Source organism: Hemicordylus capensis, chromosome 5 (assembly GCF_027244095.1).
Source record: "Hemicordylus capensis ecotype Gifberg chromosome 5, rHemCap1.1.pri, whole genome shotgun sequence".
NCBI lineage: Eukaryota > Metazoa > Chordata > Lepidosauria > Squamata > Cordylidae > Hemicordylus > Hemicordylus capensis.
The window spans coordinates 12746257-12766812 of NC_069661.1; the positions used below are offsets into that span (position 1 = coordinate 12746257).

General features: G+C 46.0%; 1 protein-coding gene across 9 annotated transcripts in view; it reads right to left on the reverse strand.

Annotated features, from left to right (window-relative positions):
• Positions 1–20556, reverse strand: part of SLC4A4 (solute carrier family 4 member 4) — a 310714-nt gene that overhangs the window by 60948 nt on the left and 229210 nt on the right. For all 9 annotated transcript variants that reach the window (XM_053252941.1, XM_053252940.1, XM_053252945.1 and 6 more), the window contains 3 exons: positions 15638–15771; positions 12369–12640; positions 328–398 (listed from right to left, as the gene is read on the reverse strand). In XM_053252941.1, coding sequence (XP_053108916.1) covers positions 328–398; positions 12369–12640; positions 15638–15771 — 477 coding nt within the window. The remainder of the gene's footprint in view (positions 1–327; positions 399–12368; positions 12641–15637; positions 15772–20556) is intronic.

Below are 20556 nucleotides of genomic sequence, written 5' to 3' on the forward strand. Positions count from 1 at the left end.
TGACATAAATGATCGGAACTAATTCTGAAAAGTTATGAGATAAGATACAATTTTCCATAAAGTAACCTTCAGGGGTTTTTTTGGTTTTTTTTTAAAGGACTGAAGAAGTATGCATTCCTACAGCAAAATCTTGCAGAAATAAAGTATTTCTAGTGCAGTAATAAGGACTCTTTATTTGTCTTAATGCAGTGTAATTAAGTTTTATTTCAACGAAGAGATTAACAAAGAAATGTGCAAAGGAGTGGGGAAGCATTGAAGTGTGCTCGGCAGAGGAACTGCACAGAACAGACATTTCAAGTGTCCACTTTTCTCATTAGCTTTGCTTACCATCTCAGCAAAGTTACTTGCAGTCCCATCAGCTGACATCGTGGCTGTCTCATTGAATAAAGAACTATTATCTGCAGGAGACAAGAGGAAAATGCAGTGTTTTGAATGCACCACTTAAAATGGGGGGTGGGGGGAGAGACAGTCACAATTAAAAAGGAACTTGCTTGATTTATTTAAATGCCATATCAAGATAGACTTGCAATCGCCTGAGCTTCAAACTATAAACAGCCCAAAGGACTATTCCGATACTCCAAGGCACAGAAAAGCTTCAAAAACTAGGCAACCCTTGATGCATAATGTCCATGCCCTTGAAACTCAGTATCATAAATATATATGATTTAGGGCTGCCATCTAGGGATTTTTATAGACACGCGACTATTTGGGGGCCCAAATGACTTTTTTTGCATGTGTTGTGGTGTCCGAAGTTCGGGAGGGGGGCAGCTGGAACATTTTGTTTGCTCCGAACACTTTGCTCTCATGAACCGCCCTGAGACTTTGGTTGGGGGCGGTATAGAAATGTATAAATAAAAAATAAAAATAAGCAGCTTCTCTGCCTTATCTCCTTCCCCTCCGAGCATCCTACTGACCATCCATCCAATGGGGAAGCCAGAGTGGAGGTCCTGCTTCAGTGGCAGGTTACAGAATCACATGATGTAGGAGCACCGAGAGGTGGGCCCGGCAGGTGCAGCTTGCTTCCTTCATGGGGTGGCCGTGGTAGTGGCAATAAGAAGGTGGCCGTTAGTTAACTTTACTCGGTTAGCCATTAGCCCTGCTAACTGAGTAAAAAGGCACTTTTCAAAGTGGTAAATCTCTTTTATTTATCATGGGGAGAGCAGCTGGCCCGATCCAACCCCAGCACAGCATTTCTTCAGAGGCTGATGCTGGTGTTACTTTGCGTTTCTTTTTAGATTGTGAGCCCTTTGGGGACAGGCAAGCACCTTATTATTTATCTTTCTTTGAAAACCACTGTGAAACCTTCTGTTGAAAAGCGATATATAAATGTTTGTAGTCGTAGAGAACAAGTGAGTGGGAGATCATGTACACACTGCTGCGCTAGCATGCAAAGAGGCTGGCTCAGTAGCTAACTGGCCGCCCTGTCTCAAGCCAAGAGGTGAACATAGGAAGCTGCCATATACTGAGTCAGACCATAGGTCCATCTTGCCCAATATTGTCTTCACAGACTGGCAGCGGCTTCTCCAACGTTGCAGGCAGGAATCTCTCTCAGCCCTGTCTTGGAGAAGCCAGGGAGGGAACTTGAAACCTTGTGCTCTTCCCAAAGCGGCTCCATCCCCTAAGGGGAATCTCTTACAGTGCTCACACTTCTAGTCTCCCTTTCATATGCAACCAGGGTGGACCCTGCTTAGCTAAGGGGACAAGTCATGCTTGCTACCACAAGACAAGCTGAAGTTGCTGGTCTGGTTGGGGAGAGCAGACTGCACAGGAGGACGACATAGGACTCTGTGTGTGGCAAACCTAAGCAGGAGATGAATTAATGCTTAAGAAGCCGGGGCCTTGAGAACTCTGCATCTAGACAGCAGACTGAACAGACATATAGCTGAGCTGGTCATCAGCTTCATAGTGGTGAGTCATATTTATTCTCCAATTATCCCATTTTTATCAAAATATGCATATATAAAACCAATAAACATATGCACATTTTATGCAAAGTGGAGACTTTTTTGGTGAAAGGAGTCCTCTATTTCTACTTTTGGGGTGATGGGTATCAAAAATTTTCACCATCTGGATCTGGCAACCCTAATATAATTGCCTTGGATTATTTCGGTGCCGGTTTGGCTAGCAGCATTTCATTGCAAATTCATCATTAATAAATCCTTGTTTTATCCAGCGGATCAAAGTGCATTTTATCTGCATTACAAGATCAGGACTATTATCTTTTTTATTATATTGAGATAATAATTTGAAAGATAAAATGGTTAGGCACGAAATTAACAACAACAAAATACACCAGCATTTTCCCTTTGTTTGTGGGGGGGGGAGGGGGGAGTGCTTCCAATCTGCCAGGTTTTTAGAAAACATGGAAACATGTCTGCAGTGAATGCTAAATGAGAAAACGCACAACAAAGTAATACACATGTTAAACCTGTCAATATTTATATTGTTTTGGGAAATCACAGCTGATTTCTCAGACCTCAATTCTGGGTCTAGATATCAGTTCTAGAATGCAAGGAAGATATTGATACCTTTTAAAAAAATTAAGAAAAGGTCAAAGACAACAGAAAAGGACCCCGAAGGCAAACTTTACTTAAAGTCAAAGTGTGCTGACGAGTCGGTGTCGACTCCTGGCACCCACAGAGCCCTGTGGTTGTCTTTGGTAGAATACAGGAGGGGCTTACCATTTCCATCTCCCGCCCAGTATGAGATTATGCCTTTCAGCATCTTCCTAAATCGCTGTTGCCCGATACAGGTGTTCCCCATAGTCTGGGAAACATACCAGCGGGGATTTGAACCAGGAACCTCTGGCTTGCTAGTCAAGTCATTTCCCCACTGCACCATTAGGTGGCTTACTAAAGGTAAAGTGTGCCGTTGAGCTGATTTCAAAGGAATACAGGAGGGGGTTTACCATTGCCTACTCCCATGCAGTATGAGATTATGGCCTTTTAGCATCTTCCTATATTGCTGCTGCCCGATATAGTACCAGCGGGGATTCAAGCCGGCAACCTTCTGCTTGTTAGTCAAGCATTTCCCCTCTGCGCCACTTAAGGTGACTTACTAGGGCAGGCTAAAGAAAGGACGACTAGGTTTTAGATTTTCAACACACAGGGACACAGCTATTGATGCCTCTTTGTCTCAGCCACCCTTAGGGCAACCTGAAATCCATTTTGCATGTAGCCTGTTCTTACCCTGGGGTCTTCAGTCTTCTAAAATAAGTATATCCCTTCTATCTCAAAGTTTCATTTAAGGTACCCCAATTATACAAAATATGCAAACAGCCAAGAAGTTGTGATCTCCAGAAATAAATTTTGGCCAAGTTGGTGGGAAATAAAATAAAATAAAAGCCAAGTAAATCTGCCCTGGAAACAAGCGAAAGAAAGAAAGAAAGAAAGAAAGAAAGAAAGAAAGAAAGAAAGAAAGAAAGAAAGAAAGAAAGAAAGAAAGAAGCTCTAACAACCCCCCACCCCCGGCCTGCAACTCTGTGCTGTGATTTCTCCCTCACTATGGAGTCTGTTGGCCTTGACCACTGGTACCCTCCACAACATACCGTCAGGCTGACCTGGCCCACCCTTCTCCCTCTCTTCATGACTGGCTGGCTAGGTGCTCAGGCTCAACCCATCCCTCCCTCAGTCTGACTGACAGACTAAGCAGGAAGGAAAATGCTGACTGGTGCTCATTGAGGGAGGGGTGCTGCATGACACTCCTCCCACTCCTGGAAAGGACTAGTTGTCTCAACTTGAAAGACAAATCCTCTGATCAGCAGACGACGATGCAGAATTCCAGTGAGTTGGGAGGGATCCATGTATCCCCTACAAAGTATCAAAGTATCCCCAGGGGTTCATGTACTCTGGATGAAAAACCTTGCTCTTACCTAATTAAGTCTGCACAGCATTTCCTGCATTTAAAGTTGCCATCTCCCCCCAGATCTTACCCATGTTCCCCAACACCCAGTTAGCCCATTAGCTTGCCTGGATTCTTAGCTTTCATTTTAAAAACCCCTCTAAGATCTAGCCTTTATAGAAGTGGAGTTAAGCAGCATATCGTGTGGTCACTATTGTGTTCAACTGTTGGACTGACTTACATGTAAAGCACAGGAGGCTGCCTGGGAGAGGTTCACACAATCAGAGTAATCCCTCTGAAGAATGTTGCCTTTGTTTTTTGTCAGCAGGGGATCCCTATAGGGCAGTTGAGAGGATAGCTTGATTTTGATGTAAATCACTGCCTACCTGCGCATTGTAATGTTTGAAGTTCTTGGTTTTATAATGTTATGCATTCTATGCATGCCTCTACTGAGAGGCAATGGCTACGGTTAACACCAGAGCAGCAGTAGAAACACTTGGTGTATCCCAGAGAGGACTCTACAGTATGACAGCCCCCAAGCACCCCCAGGGGTCTACCTAGGTAATTTTGAAGCCTGGACCTAAGGGCCTTTGGAGGACCCCCTCCCCTGCAAATTAAGCTTCATCATGCTCCTACGACAGGCAACCACACCACCCAGGACAGACTAAAGAGGATTTGGAGACTCTGGACTTCAGCCCCTAAGTCCAGGGGTAAGAGCACCTCTGAGCACCTTTCACTGAGGACTAGAGATGTGCACATAACCACACCGGGTGGCTCGATGGCAGCGGGCAGTTGCCTTTTAAGGGCAAGGGAGGGTGCACTCACCCCTCCCTCCACTCTTCCTCCACCGGCGCCTGGTTTTCCTCAAGTCCTACGGGGCGGCAGCGTACTTCCCTGCCGCCCCGTTCGCTCTTTGGCCGGAAGTGGCTGGAAGTAGCTGGCGCACCTCCACCCAGTGGGTGCTTGCGACATGCACACACTCGCACCAGCCCTGCCACCCTGTAGGACTTGAGGAAAACTGGGCGCTGGCGGGGGGAAAGCGGAGGGAGGGATAAGTGCACCCTCCCTCGCCCTTGAAGTGCAACCCGCCCCCGCCGCCGAACTTCCAACTGCCCGGTTCTCGAACAGGTCTGTACACATCCCTACTGAGGACCAAGACACTTGAGACTCTCTACTTATGCCTCAGTGTAACACAGCACTTTGTGGAATCAGATCCCGAGATTCAGACCTGAAGCTGAACAAAGATTTGGACACGGTCCAGCCAACTGCAACCTTCCTGCCTCGTTCATGCAGATCCACGAGATTCAGGGAAGCAGCAGGTGCTTGAACGGAAACTGCAGCTGCTTTAAATAGCACCAGAAAGGAGTCTGCACAGCCTCACCCCAACACACGCAGCTCTCTGAATGTTATAGAGGCTGGGGACAAGCCAGGCCTTTTTTACACGGTTAACAAAGCCAGTGGGCCCTTTTTGTTTTACAGTCGCTCTTCAACTTTTTAAAGCCTGCTCCCCGCTCTAGGGGAAGTCAACAATAAGCTCACACGGAGAGAGATGAAGGAGGAAGCTGTACACCTTGTACTTAAAAGCAGCCAGACCGTTTCATGCCCCATCTGGTGACTTTCTCTCTTCCCCCATCCCAAGCTACGGGACTGCAGTACTGGCTGCTGAACGCCAGGAGATGCAAAGGCCTTTCTTACTGCAGTCACCAAAACTGGCTGCTGAACTGAAACAAAGGGTTCATTTTGGGTGGTGGAGGGGACTTTTGCCGTTGTTAGTTACATCCATCAAAACAGCAGTGTGTTCATTCTTTGGGAAACAGGTACTTGCACACTGTCAGAAGGGAATTCAATGGGCAGTTTTCATAACAGAGCTGCTGCTGAGAGAGACAAAAGAAGGAACTTGACGATATTTTCAGACGCGTGCGCACACACACACACACACAAGTCATTCCATTGAAGCTTCCTACTCGGTACCGAGAAGCCAGTGTGGAATTTGAAGAATTAACTGTGGAATAAAGAGCAGTAATTTCTTCAACTGCACTGTAAAGAGCCACAGGGACAAAAATCTCCAATTTTCACACCACGGTGCCTCGAAATAAGGCATGCAAACGTGAAGACAGTATGACTCATTCATAATTTGCATGCCTTATCCTTAACTCAGAATTTAAGCTTTTGCATCCGGCCATAGCGCGGGAAAGCTTGGAAGGGTCTTGCAAAATTTAACTGAAGTCACACCATGGATGAAGAGTTTATACTCATTCTAATTAGTATTTATAGCAATTCTAGAGTAATTCTGTTCAATCTTGCTCTCTGGTGGCACACTAATTTGGATGATGTATTTGTAGAGTACTAGTTCTGCAATTGGGAAAGTTCTCACAACCAGCCCTATTCATAGGAACATAGGAAGCTGCCATATACTGAGTCAGACCATTGGTCTATCTAGCTCAGTATTGTCTTCAGAGACTGGCAGCGGCTTCTCCAAGGATGTAGGCAGGAATCTCTCTCAGCCCTATCTTGGAAATACTGCCAGGGAGGGAACTTGGAACCTTCTGCTCTTCCCAGAGCGGCTCCATCCCCTGAGGGGAATATCTTGCAGTGTTCACACTTCTAGTCTTCCATTCATATGCAACCAGGGCAGACCCTACTTAGTAAGGGGACAAGTCATGCTTGCTAACACAAGACCAGGTCTCCTCTCCCAAGTAGGGGAGTAGGGTAGGGCTGGTGGTAAGAACCGTCGGGATCGCTCCCAATACTGGCACTCCTCCTCCAGGTAGCCCAGATTTTAAAGCCGAGCTAAAAGTGTGGTGGGAAGGCGTGTGCATGCCTCGTACCTCACTGCCTGGTCATGTGAGCAGCCAGCAGCCTGAGTTTCCATAGAGCCAGAGGGAAGGAGTGGCCCAGCAGTCGGGAACCTCCCAACACACCGTGCTCCCTGTGTGATGCACTGTGGGATATGGGAGGACGCAGTCTGGTTTTCCCCTGCCCCCTTGCTGTTCAGGGATTACTCATGTTCTGGTTTGCAGCACGGCAAAGCCCAGAAGTGTTGGGGATCTTGTGGGGAAGGTAGGAAGAGTCCTGCCTTCCCCGCAGCCCAGCCCCAGCGCACACGGTTGTGTGAACAACCTCCTTATCCACTGCTGGCAGCAAATTATAGTAATTGTCACCAACTAGCTACCCCAATTCCTTTTCCAGGCCTATTATTATTTGATGGACAGTCAGAATGTAGCCTCTCTGCTGACTTCAATTATCCAAATAACTGACTTCAAATGTAAAGAACATTTATTTTTAAAAAAGCTGAAGTCAGCAGAGGAGCCACTTTCCGAACCCCCCACTGAAAGGATGGGATATTTAAGAGAGCAGCTTCTATATAAACCCCACTAAGATCACCTTGGGAGATCTACCTCCAGTTGCTCGCAATTCACCTAGTGGCAACGTGGGGTCAGGCTTTCGCTGTAGCTGCCCCTGAAATTTGACGTGCACTCCTTCCCAAGATGTGTGCATTGAACTAATTTTTTAAAAAACTGCTTTTAGCTGTTTGCTTGTTGACTTTAATGTTTGTGAGGATTGTTGATTTGGGCAGTACAAAAATGCAATAAATACATTCACACAGTTTCACCTGAGCCTTGGGCTCAGGGCTTCCTAAGGCTTAGCCCAGGAATCTTCCCTCATTGCCAAAATGGAACCCTGGAATTCACGACTTATTGACAAACAAGGGCAAAGGCACTGGAACACGACCAAGGAATAAGCTGCAACTGGGCTCCACATAGCGAGGATTAGAGGACAGCACTGCCAGGTCAGGATAGGTGCCTTCCTAGCATACTTGATGCCTAGCACATCTCGTTTTAGAGGTTAAGCACTCTGGCTTCATATTTAATGAATAACTGAAATGAATCCAGGCACAGTCCACCTGAGGCAGACAGGTAGGATATGGAACAGGAAACCTGATCCTTCTCCTGTTTGGCAGGCACAATGAATGCTCAAGTTTGCTTTGCTTCGTGCCAGACCTCTGACTCATTCCTGCCTCAACACTGGACATATCATTACTGACAGAAGAGACCTGCCACACGGGTTGGGCTATGTTGCTCCGGTCTGGCTCTATGCAGCCCTGTGTGTTTGCTTTTTTTTAAAAAATTGCGACTGTGGAAAGGTGGCATAAACAGGTATTAATAGTAGATAACTGGCACACTTTAGGTTTACTGTAGTACCGGTACATGGCAAGTAACATGCAGATTTCTTTGACCTGCTCCCTATACCTTATTTCTTTGCAATGTTCATATTAAATCCAAAATTCTATTTATTTATTTATTTGGTATATTTCTATATGCAAATCTCTGGGCGGTTTACAATCTAAAGTACAACCATTAGAACACTGACACAATTAAAACAATTTAAAATATATATAAAAACTATAGTAGCAGCCAGCTACTACCAGTGAGTAGCAGCAGCCGCCAGCTACTCCAATTAGAGCAAAGTCAAAGGAGCATCATAGGAACATAAGAAGCTGCCATATACTGAGTCAGACCATAGGTCCATCTAGCTCAGTATTGTCTTCACAGACTGGCAGCGGCGTCTCCAAGGTTGCAGGCAGGAATCTCTCTCAGCCCTATCTTGGAGATGCTGCCAGGGAGGGAACTTGGAACCTTCTGCTCTTCCCAGAGCGGCTCCATCACCTGAGGGGAATATCTTACAGTGCTCACACTTCTGGTCTCCCATTCATATGTAACCAGGGTGGACCCTGCTTAGCTAAGGGGACAGGTCATGCTTGCTACCACAAGACCAGCTCTCCTCTCCCCAGCATTAACAACAAGCATTTTCAAGTCCATTCCAAAATACCCTGAAATTCTGCGATTTTGGACGAAGGGATGTATCAGCATGTGCTGAGGCAACCAGGCAACATCACCTGTCTTCTTGTTGTGCTTTGGCAGGCAAGGAAAGGCGATGAAACACTGCCCACGAAGCCAGGAAGAGCTGCAACCTGGTAAAACTACCTCCTTCTCCATTCAGGTTGAGGGCCAAGGAAGCCCTTGAATTGCTATCAGCCCAAAAGGAGTGGGGGAGAAAGGTTCACCGGAGGAGTGATAGGGATGTTGCACCTGCTGAATTTCTGCCTAGACACTTACTAGTGTAGGTCAAGCCCCAGGATTACAACAATTGTAGCTAAATTTTTCTACATTGCCATCAGGTTAAGGTACCTATTAAGTGCTTAACTGCGAGAGCTGTTTATTGTTTTTAAGTAATTTATTATGAGTGATTGTATTCTGTTTTATTGTGTTTTAGCATTGTTTATTGATCACAAGTTAATTTTAGCCCGTTGAATAACGGGCACTAGGAAGGGAAGGGGCCCATATTCGCCCTCCTGTTCGGCTTCGTCGCCGCCAGGCCTTGGCAGCGGCTCTGCTGCCACCTCAGCCGGCTTCCCCCGCCGCTTCTCCCCCCTGCCCGGCTTCAGGCCCCAAATTCTCCCTCCCGGCTCCGGCGCGGCGGCGCAGCCTTGGCCGGCTTCCCCTGCCACCTTTTTCCCCCTCATTCAGCGGCCGGGCGGACTCTGGGGGCGCCGCTGCCGGCCTCCGCGGCCGGGCCGGGCCATTCACGGTCGGCTTTGTGCCGCCGGCCGCCAACGGCGGCCTCCATGCCGCTGCCGGCCTCTGCTCCGTATTTTTGGCCGAGGCGGCTGCTCTGCCGCCGCCTCGGCCAGTTTCCCCCGCCGCCGCACACCCGGCCTTTTCGGGGCGGCCGCTTCTGGCCGCCCAAGATGACCGCCGGTCGTGTCTCCCTTGCACTGTTCTGCCCAGTACAGGCCAGGGAGGCACGAACACACGCCTTGGTGTCCACGGACGGACACCAAGGCTTTTATTATAGAGGATTGTATTGAGTATACTTGTTACTCCTATTTCTGCTGGCCAATGGCCGTAATAAAACTGATGATGGTTACTAGAGTAGGTGGCATTTTAGAAAAACACTGCTTTGTACATATGCATCAGGCAAAAATTCATCAGCTGCATCTTTAACAAATGATTAGGGTGTGTGTGTCTGATTTTCAGCCTATACATACCCCTCATCAGCCCAACATTGAGCGGAAAAACCAAGGTTAAATGTGAGTGCATGAAGCCTAATTTGTAAAGTCAGCATAATATAGGACTGTATAAAGCTTTTAATGCTTACATGGTGCAGAAGGTAACACCTTAAGCTGAAATTTCCACACTTCTTAGAGCACAAGTGAAAATTCTATCCACTTCAACACTAACTTAAATCAAATGTTTTTGATATGTTAATGTACTAAATCATGTCAGTGCTGTGTGTGTGCATTTGCATGTGCATATGTGAGAAAATTTTACCTAACTTGGCTAATTACTCCTGGTGTTCCATTAATTTCTCTAACGGATTGTGCTGCAGAATATAATTGTATATATATTTTTACCAAGATAATATAGGTAAAGTGGCTTAAACATTTTAAAATGCTGTTAAATTATAAATAGCATTTTAAAATGTTTAAGCTACTTTACCTATATTATCTTGGTAAATATATATAAGATTATATTCTGCAGCACAATCCTTTAAAGAAATTCATGGAACACCAAGGGTAATTAGCCAAGTTAGCTAAACGGAATCTCCATATGTACTTAGATAGAATCTCCAAGCAATATATCTCTAAATAACCAATGCTTGGAGCATACAATGGGAAGAGTGTTGCAATAATTCTGCAATGTACTTTATCCTATTCTCAAAAGTTTGCAAATGGGTGCTCAGAGTAAATTAAACATGAAAAATGACACACGGACTCAGGGTGAGGGCGTGTTGAGCACGTTGCCAGTAAGTTTTACAATAAAGGTAAAGTGTGCCGTCGAGTCGATTTGGACTCCTGGCGCCCACAGAGCCCTGTGGTTTCCTTTGGTAGAATACAGGAGGGATTTACCATTGCCTCCTCCCGCGCAGTATGAGATAATGCCTTTCAGCATCTTCCTATATCGCTGCTGTCCGATATAATAGCAGCGGGGATTCAAACTGGCAACCTTCTGCTTGTAAGTCAAGCATTTCCCCGCTGTGCCACTTAACGTTCCCTAAAGAATCGACACAGTGAGGCTGTTCTCACATGCAACCTAACCCAGGCTAGGGACACCCAGCCTGAGTTAGGCTGCACTGAGAACCAGTGATGCCTAGCTCTGCTTCTTAGCCCAGCTGTTAGCCAAGGTTAAGGGAGCAAGCATTCCCTTAACTCGGGATACCTAGAGCGTCCTCCTTTTGGGGTAATCCCCCAATGCATCGGGTGTATCACGCAATGCATTGTGGGATTCAAAGAAGCCCGGACGATTCCCGGCCTCTGTTTACCAGGGCTGCCAGGAGCAGGGTGGAGATTCTTCCGTGCTGCTCTCGGCAGCAATGCTTGTGTGGGCATGTGGCTTACGTGCCGTCCAGGATGTGAGAGGTCATCTGGGAGAAAGTAGATTGAACCCTGCTTTCCCCACCACCCGCTTGACCAAACACACATACACACGTGCGTGGTGATATGAACAACCCTAGTGTGTTCTTCATTCCTACTGAGTATGAGACACAGCACCTTTTCAGCAGTGGCCCCAAACTTGAAAAATACCCTCCCCCTTTATGCTCCCAGAAACCTTTTAAAGGCTCTTTTTATTTCAATAGCTCTTTCATATTTGGTCTGATTGTGCTTTGTGCTTTTAACTGCGGTGCTGCTATTTTAAACAACTGATCTGCTGCTTTGATTTATTTTAAGTTGTTCACTGCTTATGTTGGCATTGCTTTTATATTTTATACTAGTTGAGATTTAAAATTTTATTGCTGTTTTATTTTTAGCCTACTTTCCAGATAGGCTTATGAGATCATCCAGCATTCCATGTGTCCGCCCCTATCAACTTTGCAACACCTGGACCAATATGAACCAAATAGGGTAAAGTTGTAGGGACACCTCAACGGCATAGCTTGCGATGATGTCGTCCACCCCAATTAAATATGGTGGACACGTATGAGGTGCAAGTGGGCTAACTTGTGGACTATCTGATTTGAACCAAAGTAGATACAGTTGTAGTGATTGACATACAGGGACACCTCAATGGCATAATTTATGGTGATCCACCCCCAGCACAGTACCTCCAGTGACTGTTGCTGGTGTCTATCTTACATTTCTTTTAGATTGTGAGCCCTTTGGGGACAGGGATCCATCTTATCTTATTTATTTATTATTTCTCTGTGTAAACCGCCCTGAGCCATTTTTGGAAGGGCAGTATAGAAATTGAATTATTATTATTAATAATAAATAATAATGATGATGATGTCATCCACCCCGATTTAATACGGGGGACATGTAAATGTTCAGGTGCAAGAGGTCTAACATGTGGACCACCTAATTGATTTGAACCAAATTTAGTCCAGTTGTAGGGATAGCGAAAGGAAAGTAGGCAGATTTGTTCTTACTAGAACTTGTTAAGATTTTCAAAGCTTCTTTGAGTGTTTTAAACAGTAAAGTGGGATAAAAACAATTGCACCAAATAGCTCACAAAATAATGCCTTCTTACCTGGGACTGGTGGCAAGCAGGTACAGGAATAAGTTGTAGCGTAGTCCTCTTTATAATGAGAATTGATGGGATAATGATCTGCTAACTTGATCATTTTCTTGAAAGCATCATAAATAAAAATGAAGCTGATCAGTGAGGAGAAACCCTCTTCTGTGAACCGGGTGAAATACTGGACCAAGAAGCTGGCATCAGTAGCCACCAAAATGAGACAAAGGAAGGCCGACCACAAGCCGATCCAGAGGCGGAACTCCAGATAATCAAAGCCATTGTCTCTGCAAATATAGAGGGAACCCAAGTGAAAACAGAGGTGGAGGTTACAAAAGGCAAAACAATGCATGAAAAAAGAGATAATTCTACTTAATTAAAACCCATTTGTTTGTTTCTGAAACAAGTCAAGTCAAGGTTGGGGGGGGGGGAATTCCGATTAGGTGAATTTCCATGTGGGGGACTCAAGACAGCTACAGCCAGGAATCAGTACATCTGTCTCTGGGACCAAGATATCACCCCCTCTGTGGCCTTATCTTCACTGGCCTTCCAAAAGGAGGACCTGGGTTATTTTATGCAGCTTGAGATAGCCCAATGGACTTTGTGGGAGACATACTCAGGCGGCTACACTAGGAGGAAGAGAGACCAGAATCCATTTAAAGAGAGCTGAGATATTCCACTCAACAAAAGAAATGTGCTACAACAACTCTGCAAGGACAGGAGGAAAAGGAAAGCCGGGGCTAGGAGGACCACCAGGGGTGAGAGAACGATCTAGTTATTTCCTGTGTACTGTTGCTCAGAATGGATTAGCTGTTTATGAAGAGCTGGCTTCATTTATGGATTCCGGGTCCATGACTAGTCCCTTGAACATGCAGCTGCCCCTCTGTGGGGATGAAAATCTTACAGCCTGGTTTCTTCTAGGTTTGCTACTTATACGGGAGCAAACTGCTATGTATGACACTGGAACCCCATGTCCTAAGCACTGAAATCACCACGTTGTGTCTTCCACTCCAGCTTTTTCGATCCCACCAGGTATCACTCACAGGCTTTCGAGCCAATCTGCATAGCCAAAAGGCTAGAAAGAGTGTGTGTGTGTGTGTGTGTGTGTGTGTGTGTGTGTGTGTGTGTGTGTGTTAAAAAGTAAAATGTGATGCTTGGGTTGCTACACTCACTATATTAAAATTTCATGTCTGCACACTGCAGATGATTCCTCTGAGTTAGGAGTGAGATGGGCAATATGTGGTCCAAAAGGGAAGGGACCATAAGCCCGAAGTAGAATATATGCAATGCACACATCAAGTTCAAGCCCAAAGATCTCCAGTCAGAAAGAACTTAGGTAGCAAGTGATGGGAACAAACTCTGCCTAAAATATTTATTTATTTACTTACTTACTACATTTTTATACCACCTTTCTGCCTTGACAAAGGCACACTAAGTGCTTTACAATATTGAAAGAAGCAAATAACAGATTAATAAAATGTTGTCTCAGGCTGTACCTCTTTTGGGGAACTGAGGACAAGAGCTCCCTGGCCTGGGTCCATCCTTTCTTTCAAATATAAAAATATTTCCAAAATATTTGAGGCACCACTGCCAGTCCGAACAAAAAACTGGACTAGATGGCCCAATGGCCCAAATTTTCCATACATTCAACAAGGCCACCTCTTATTGGCATTCCTAAAATTCCTTGAGCATGTCACACAAGAGTATGAGAGCTGGTCTTGTGGTAGCAAGCACGACTTGTCCCCCTAGCTAAGCAGGGTCCACCCTGGTTGCATTTTTAAAATTTATTTATTTTTATTTAAGATATTTCTGTACCACCCAAAACTTGCATCTCTGGGCAGTTTACAATTAAAATCATTTAAAACATTAAATCAATTAACAATTAATATCATTTAAAAGATTAAAAACATTTAAAACCCAATATTAAAATTATTTAAAACTATAAATCTAATTAAAAGCCTGGGTGAATAAATGTGTCTTCAGTGCCTTTTTAAAAGTTGTCAGAGATGGGGAGGCTCTTATTTCAATAGGGAGTGCATTCCAAAGTCCAGGAGCTACAATGGAGAAGGCCCCTTCCCAAGTTGCTGCCAGATGAGTTGGTGGCAGCTGCAGGCGAACCACTCCAGATGATCTTAACAGGCGGTGGTGCTCATGGAGAAGAAGATTTGAATGGGAGACCACATGCAAGCACTCTAAGATATTCCCCTCAGGGGACGGAGCCACTCTGGGAAGAGCAGAAAGTTTCAAGTTCCCTCCCTGGCATCTCCAAGATAGGGCTGAGACAGATTCCTGCTTGCAATCTTGGAGAAGCCGCTACCAGTCAGTGTAGACAATACTGAGCTAGATAGACCGATGATCTGACTCAGTATATGGCAGCTTCCTATGTTCCTATGAGTGTCTTGGCCAAAACAAAAAAATTCCTAGAACTAACTTCCTCCTTCCTACAGGCACAATCCAAGGCTAGCTCTGTACATTCCCAGCTGAAACAAAGGGAGCTGTGCATGAGCACTACCATTTGTGATGGAGTGGGCAGGAGAAAACAGCCTTTTATTTATTTACAGAATGTGTAAATCACCTTTCACCAAGATGCGGGGTGGGGAGGGCAAGAAAAAAACCAAACTAAATTACAAGGGAGCAGGCAACAAAATAAAATCAAAATCAAGGTGAAAAACTAAAAAGCAGCAGATAAAACATTAAATGGATCTCAAGCAGTTAAAAAGATGACGCGTCAAAACAGGCACTGCCTAGAACCTAGCAGACAACAACGGCACCCGGCGGTCACATCCGGGGAAAGAGTTCCATAACTTGGAAACCGCCAAGTGTATGCAAGATCAAAGCTGTTCCAGGGCAAGTTTCTAGGCCATACCACCAAGCACCTTAAATTAGTCTACAAGAAACTAGTACAGTCCCTGAAGTATTGGTGGTTAATAGGGATGTGCACGAATCGAGATTCATGCACAGATTCGAAGCACAGATCGGGCACCTTTAGAAGTGAGGAGAACTTGTATTTTTATTTTATTCTGGCTTAGGAAATAACCCAGAGTTTTGGGGGGAGGGGAAAGTGTGACGACTGAATCTCTTTTCCCTCTCTTGATTATAACAGGACCATGTTGTGTAGCTCATACTCTCACTCATACCAGGTAACATATGGATTACTTGTACAGGTGTATTTCCCTTTAAATAGCTGTTTTCTCCTTTAAAAAAAATAAAACCAAGGGCATCCTACTAGCAGCAGCAGTGGTGGCACTGCATCTCTCTCTGACCCCCAGCTTCTTCATACTTACTTGCTGAAGTTAAATAAAAGTCGCTCAAAGACCAGGACTGGTCCAGTGCTGCTGAGAATAGTGAGTGGCTGGCCAGCACAAAGGCAAAAGAGAGCCCCTGTCACCGCTGTGCCCAGAAAGCTTTCCAACACGCCCTAGGACCAGAGAAAGAAACAAGAAAATCATTTTAGTAGGTATTCTTCTTTCCATTATGTTCTCTTAATCATAGCAATGATTATAGGAGGTGAGTAGGCAATCTCCATGCCAAAATAGGTCAACTGCTTTCTCCCACTTGGGAACCTCGGTCATCTGGTGAGGTGCAGTGGTTAAGTGATGAAATGCCGCTCTCCTCCTTGGGATTTGTGAGGCTCTGAGGGGCGCGGGGTTGTGCTCGGCCATTTGGGGAAGGTGGGAGACAGAAGTGGCCACCATCTTCCCCACTGGGTCACACGGCCCACTTCAGCCAATGGGGAGTGGGCTGCACAGCCCCTATATATGGGCTGGCCCCACCTCCTGACTCATTCACCCACCCACCCTTTTCTCAGTGGGGGCTCCATGCACCCACATATTTCCTTGGTCTTTCAGTTGGACATTGGGATGAGAAGTGATGCATCCAGGCAGAAATTTACCAGGTGCAGTTTCCCTAATCACTTCCTAGATATGCCCCTGATGAATTTCTGCCTGATGTATCTCTGATCAAGGCAACGTGTGGCTGCATGGAGCCTCATTTCTAAAGCTATCATCCTATATCAGACTGTACAAAGTCTTTACGGCTTATATGGCACGGAAGTTAAGATGAGCACCTTAACTTACAATTTCCATTCTTTTTAGAGCATGAGTGAAAATGTAGAGCATCTTAACTCTCATCCTTAACCAAAGGTTTTTGGATTACTGATAATTAATAAAGATTGGCACCCATCTGTGCCATCTTGATTTCCATTGGAGTGGTGGGGTACAATTATATAATGATTTTTACAACCAAAGAAGAGTAAAGTGGCAGGGAACTTCCTGATAACAAATTCAAGGGGAATGACCATGATTCCATGGAAAAGCATCTGCTTTGATTGTAGAAGGTCTCAGGTTCAATCCCCGACAGCTCCAGGTAGGCCTGGAAAATACCCATCTGTAACTCGGGGGCCCCACTGCCAGTCAATGCCGATAATCCTGAGCTAGACTGACCAATGGTCTAACCTGGTAGAAGGCAGCAGCCTATGTGACCTTCATCCACTGTAGTCTAAGGGAGACCGAGTAATATGATCAGCAGCAGAGGTCACACCTGCAATGCATCATGAGCAGGAGGGAAGGTCGGTTGCTGCTGTTTTAAAACGGCTTCAAGAAGAACCCAGAGTGAGTATAAGCACGAAGTATATATAAGCATGGAGCAGCGATTAAGACCATAAACAAAGCTATACTGGATTGATCCAAACTTGTGCATTCTTACAACGCCCAGTCAAATGCCAAGGGAAGTCCACACTCAGGCCAAGATGGTGAGAGCCAATGATCTTGGCTATTTATTTATTTATTTATTTATTTATTAGTTAACTCAAAGGGTGAAGAGCCTGCCTTGCAGTAGCAAGCATGAATTGTTCCTTTTGCCAAGGAGGGGCTGCCTTGGGTTGCCTTTGGGTGGGTGACTACATGTGAGAACCGTCTGCTATAAGATATTAGGAGATAGGGATGTAGCTCAGTGATATGCTTTGCATCAGAGGGTCCCAGGTTCACTTCCCAGCGGCATTTCCTGGTAGGGCTGGGAAAGACTCCTGCCTGAAACCTGGGAGAGCCACTGCCAGTCAGTGCAGAAAATACTGAGCTAGATGGACCAATGGTCTGACTCAGTATATGGCAGCTTCTAATGCTTTGTGATGCTTCTAAGGTTTTGTAATGGGAGGATAACTTGTCCCCTTAGCTAAGCAGGGTCCACCCTGGTTGGATGTGAAAGGGAGACTAGAAGCGTGAACACTGTCAGATATTCCCCTCAGGGGATGGAGCCGCTCTGGGTAGAGCAGAAGGTTCCAAGTTCTGTCCCTGGCAGCATCTCCAAGATAGGGCTGAGAGACATTCCTGCCTGCAACCTTGGAGAAGCCGCTGCCAGTCTGTGAAGACAGTACTGAGCTAGATAGACCAATAGTCTGACTCAATATATGGCAGCTTCCTATGTGCCTATGTCCGACAACCATCTCTTGAATATGAACCATCTCTTAACGGTACATGTTAAGATTCAGCATTGAAAGTTTGATTGCAAAACAGCTGTGCTAAACAAGACACAGGAAAGGTTTTCCCTCATTATAGTAGGGAACCCTGGCAAATCTAATCTCAATAGCGGAGACTTGCAGGAAATGCACAAGGCATACCTCCAAATGCTCAAATATCATTAAAAAGCCACCCTAACAACTCGAGAGTAGCTTAGAATCAACGAGAAACTAATAAATGAAAGATTGTTTTAGCTGCCTCATATCTTGCGGGGTTTTTGATAATAAAACAGTTGGCTGTTCTCTCTGACATGCTGAAGGCTAGTAACCTATTTTAAACAAACAAAAAATAATCCACAATTCCTAGTTTCTTTCTTTCCAAGGGCCAACAGGCTATATTGTTCTGAATGAGGAAGCTCAAGGACCATGTGTTGCCAGTATTACATTGAACAACAATTATACTGCAAGTTGAGAAGCCTTCTGAACACACTTCATTGTTCAGAATTTAAAAGACTGGGCATTCCTCAATCCGGCAGGAGATTCTGCTATTTAAGCACTGCCCAGTTTAGGTGGCAAACAGTTTAGGTTTAGATTTTCCATTCGTGAGGTGGATTCTTGAAAGCTCCCTTGGACCCATGTATGTCAGGGGTTCTTTTATACTTGGGTCCCCAGATGTTGCTGGGGATGCTGGGTAGACACTCCCCGGGAGTCTAGCAAATCTGGGAACCCAAGTATAAGAACCCCCAAGGCATGTGAAAATATTCTCCCAGAACACCCCTCTCCTGATACAACTTCATCAACCTATGAACTGGTGTGTTATATCACAAACGGAGCAGGACTCTGATACTGCCCGAGTATAATGGTTAAACAAGTTTCTCTAAGGTTTGTCTTCCCATAAACAACTCTTTTGCTACAAGCCAAGTTTCAAAGCAAACAAACCTTACTTTATGTCACACGGCAATGTTAGGAATGGAGTTCATCAGGTGCCTCTGACAGCAAGTCATAAATCTCAGCCTTTGTGGACACCATAATTTCCCTTTGCTGCTTGTAAGAGGTGGGGAATGAAAAACAGAGACACTCGAGAGAGAGCCTCCAGGACTTTCACAAAATTGTTATGCTTAGGGGGGAAATAACTGGAATGGCTGAATTTTTCTTTTTTAAAAAATTAAATATAGGCAAAATTCTTAGCAGCAGAAGTTATTGCTTTACAGAAGCAATAAAGGAGAGGCTGGCATATCTGAAAATACCAAATATGAAAATACCAAGCCTCGTAAATACCAAGCCTCCCCTCCTTGGCCGGAAGTGCTGGGTGCGTGTGCGCACACCAGGGGCATGTGCATGCATGTCATGCTCGCTCGTGCGCACACTGGGCGTGAGAGTGAGCCCGGCATGCGCACATGCACCTGGCACTTCCAGCCAATGAGGGAATGGGGAGGCAGGGAGGTATGCTGCCGCCCCAATGGAGCCTTTACAAAGGGAGCACTGGCGGAGGGAGGGACAAGTGCACCCTCTCCTGCCCTTAAGGTTGTCCCCCCCCCACACACACACCGCCTTCAAGCCTCTGAACTGCCTGGTGTTTGAACCTGTTCAGAGGCCCGTAAAAGGGCCTCCGAACAGGTTCATACACACCCCTACTTAATTCTGTTGGAGATGCAGCTGCTAATGGCAGTGACTCTTAGCACCAGCAGCGCTACTGACCATTATGGGTAGAGATAGTGAGCAAGGGAATCCCCAATCTGGCTACACTTTCTCTACTCTACTTCCCCTTTGTTAGACTGATAGTCTCAGGTTCCATTCTCTCACCTGAGGAGTGCGACTTCTCCCTTCTCCCTCTCCTCTTCCTGTATGCAGCTAGCAGCAAGGCATGTAGGTCTCAACCTATCTTCCTGATGGATTTCCTATGCAAACTACTTTATTTAGAGCTTTAACTCCCTGTCTCCAGACCACATGACTTAGCAGTGCGCTCCTTACCTGGGCACTTCTGCTGAAGCTGGGGTAGTAGATCAAGAAGTCTCCCCTCCAAGCTCTCTAGCAAATTCCTCAGCTCCTGTTTCCCTGACACTGACGTTGTTCTCACAGCTGGGTGGGGCAGGGAAGGCTGCAGAAGCCTGCCTTCCCCGCAGACGATCTCTGAGGACCGCCTGGGCGTGTGGATTGTGCGCCCAGATAGTCTGCCACTGCCACAGGGAGTGCGGAGGTGTGTCCCGGCCCCTGGAAATCCCACAATGCACAGGGGTGTGGTGCATTGTGAGGTTCCCCACCCCCAGCAATGGGTGGCTGCAAGCAGCTGGCGCTGACACACCATCGGGGAGGTGTGGTTAAGGGCTTGTCACTGGGAGCTACGTGCCTCCCGGTGGTTCTTACCGGCAGGCAAGCCTGGGCTTGGCTTCGTTAGCCCAGTCTTAGCTGCTCGTGAGAACCGCCTCACTATCTACAGACTTATTCCTGACCTGAACCGCCTCACTATCTACAGACTTATTCCTGACCTGAACCGCCTCACTATCTACAGACTTATTCCTGACCTGAACCGCCTCACTATCTGCGGACTTATTCCTGACCTGAACCGCCTCACTATCTGCGGACTTATTCCTGACCTGAACAGCTACCTTGTTCCAGACTCTGCCGCTGCCCAGTATCTACCTTCTTCAGTGGCCTTGCCCCAGCATTTGCTTCGATCAACCTCGGCAGCCCCAGCAGTGTGACCTCACCATGAGTGAGCACTCCTGGCTGTGCAAAGGCTTTGCCAGTGTG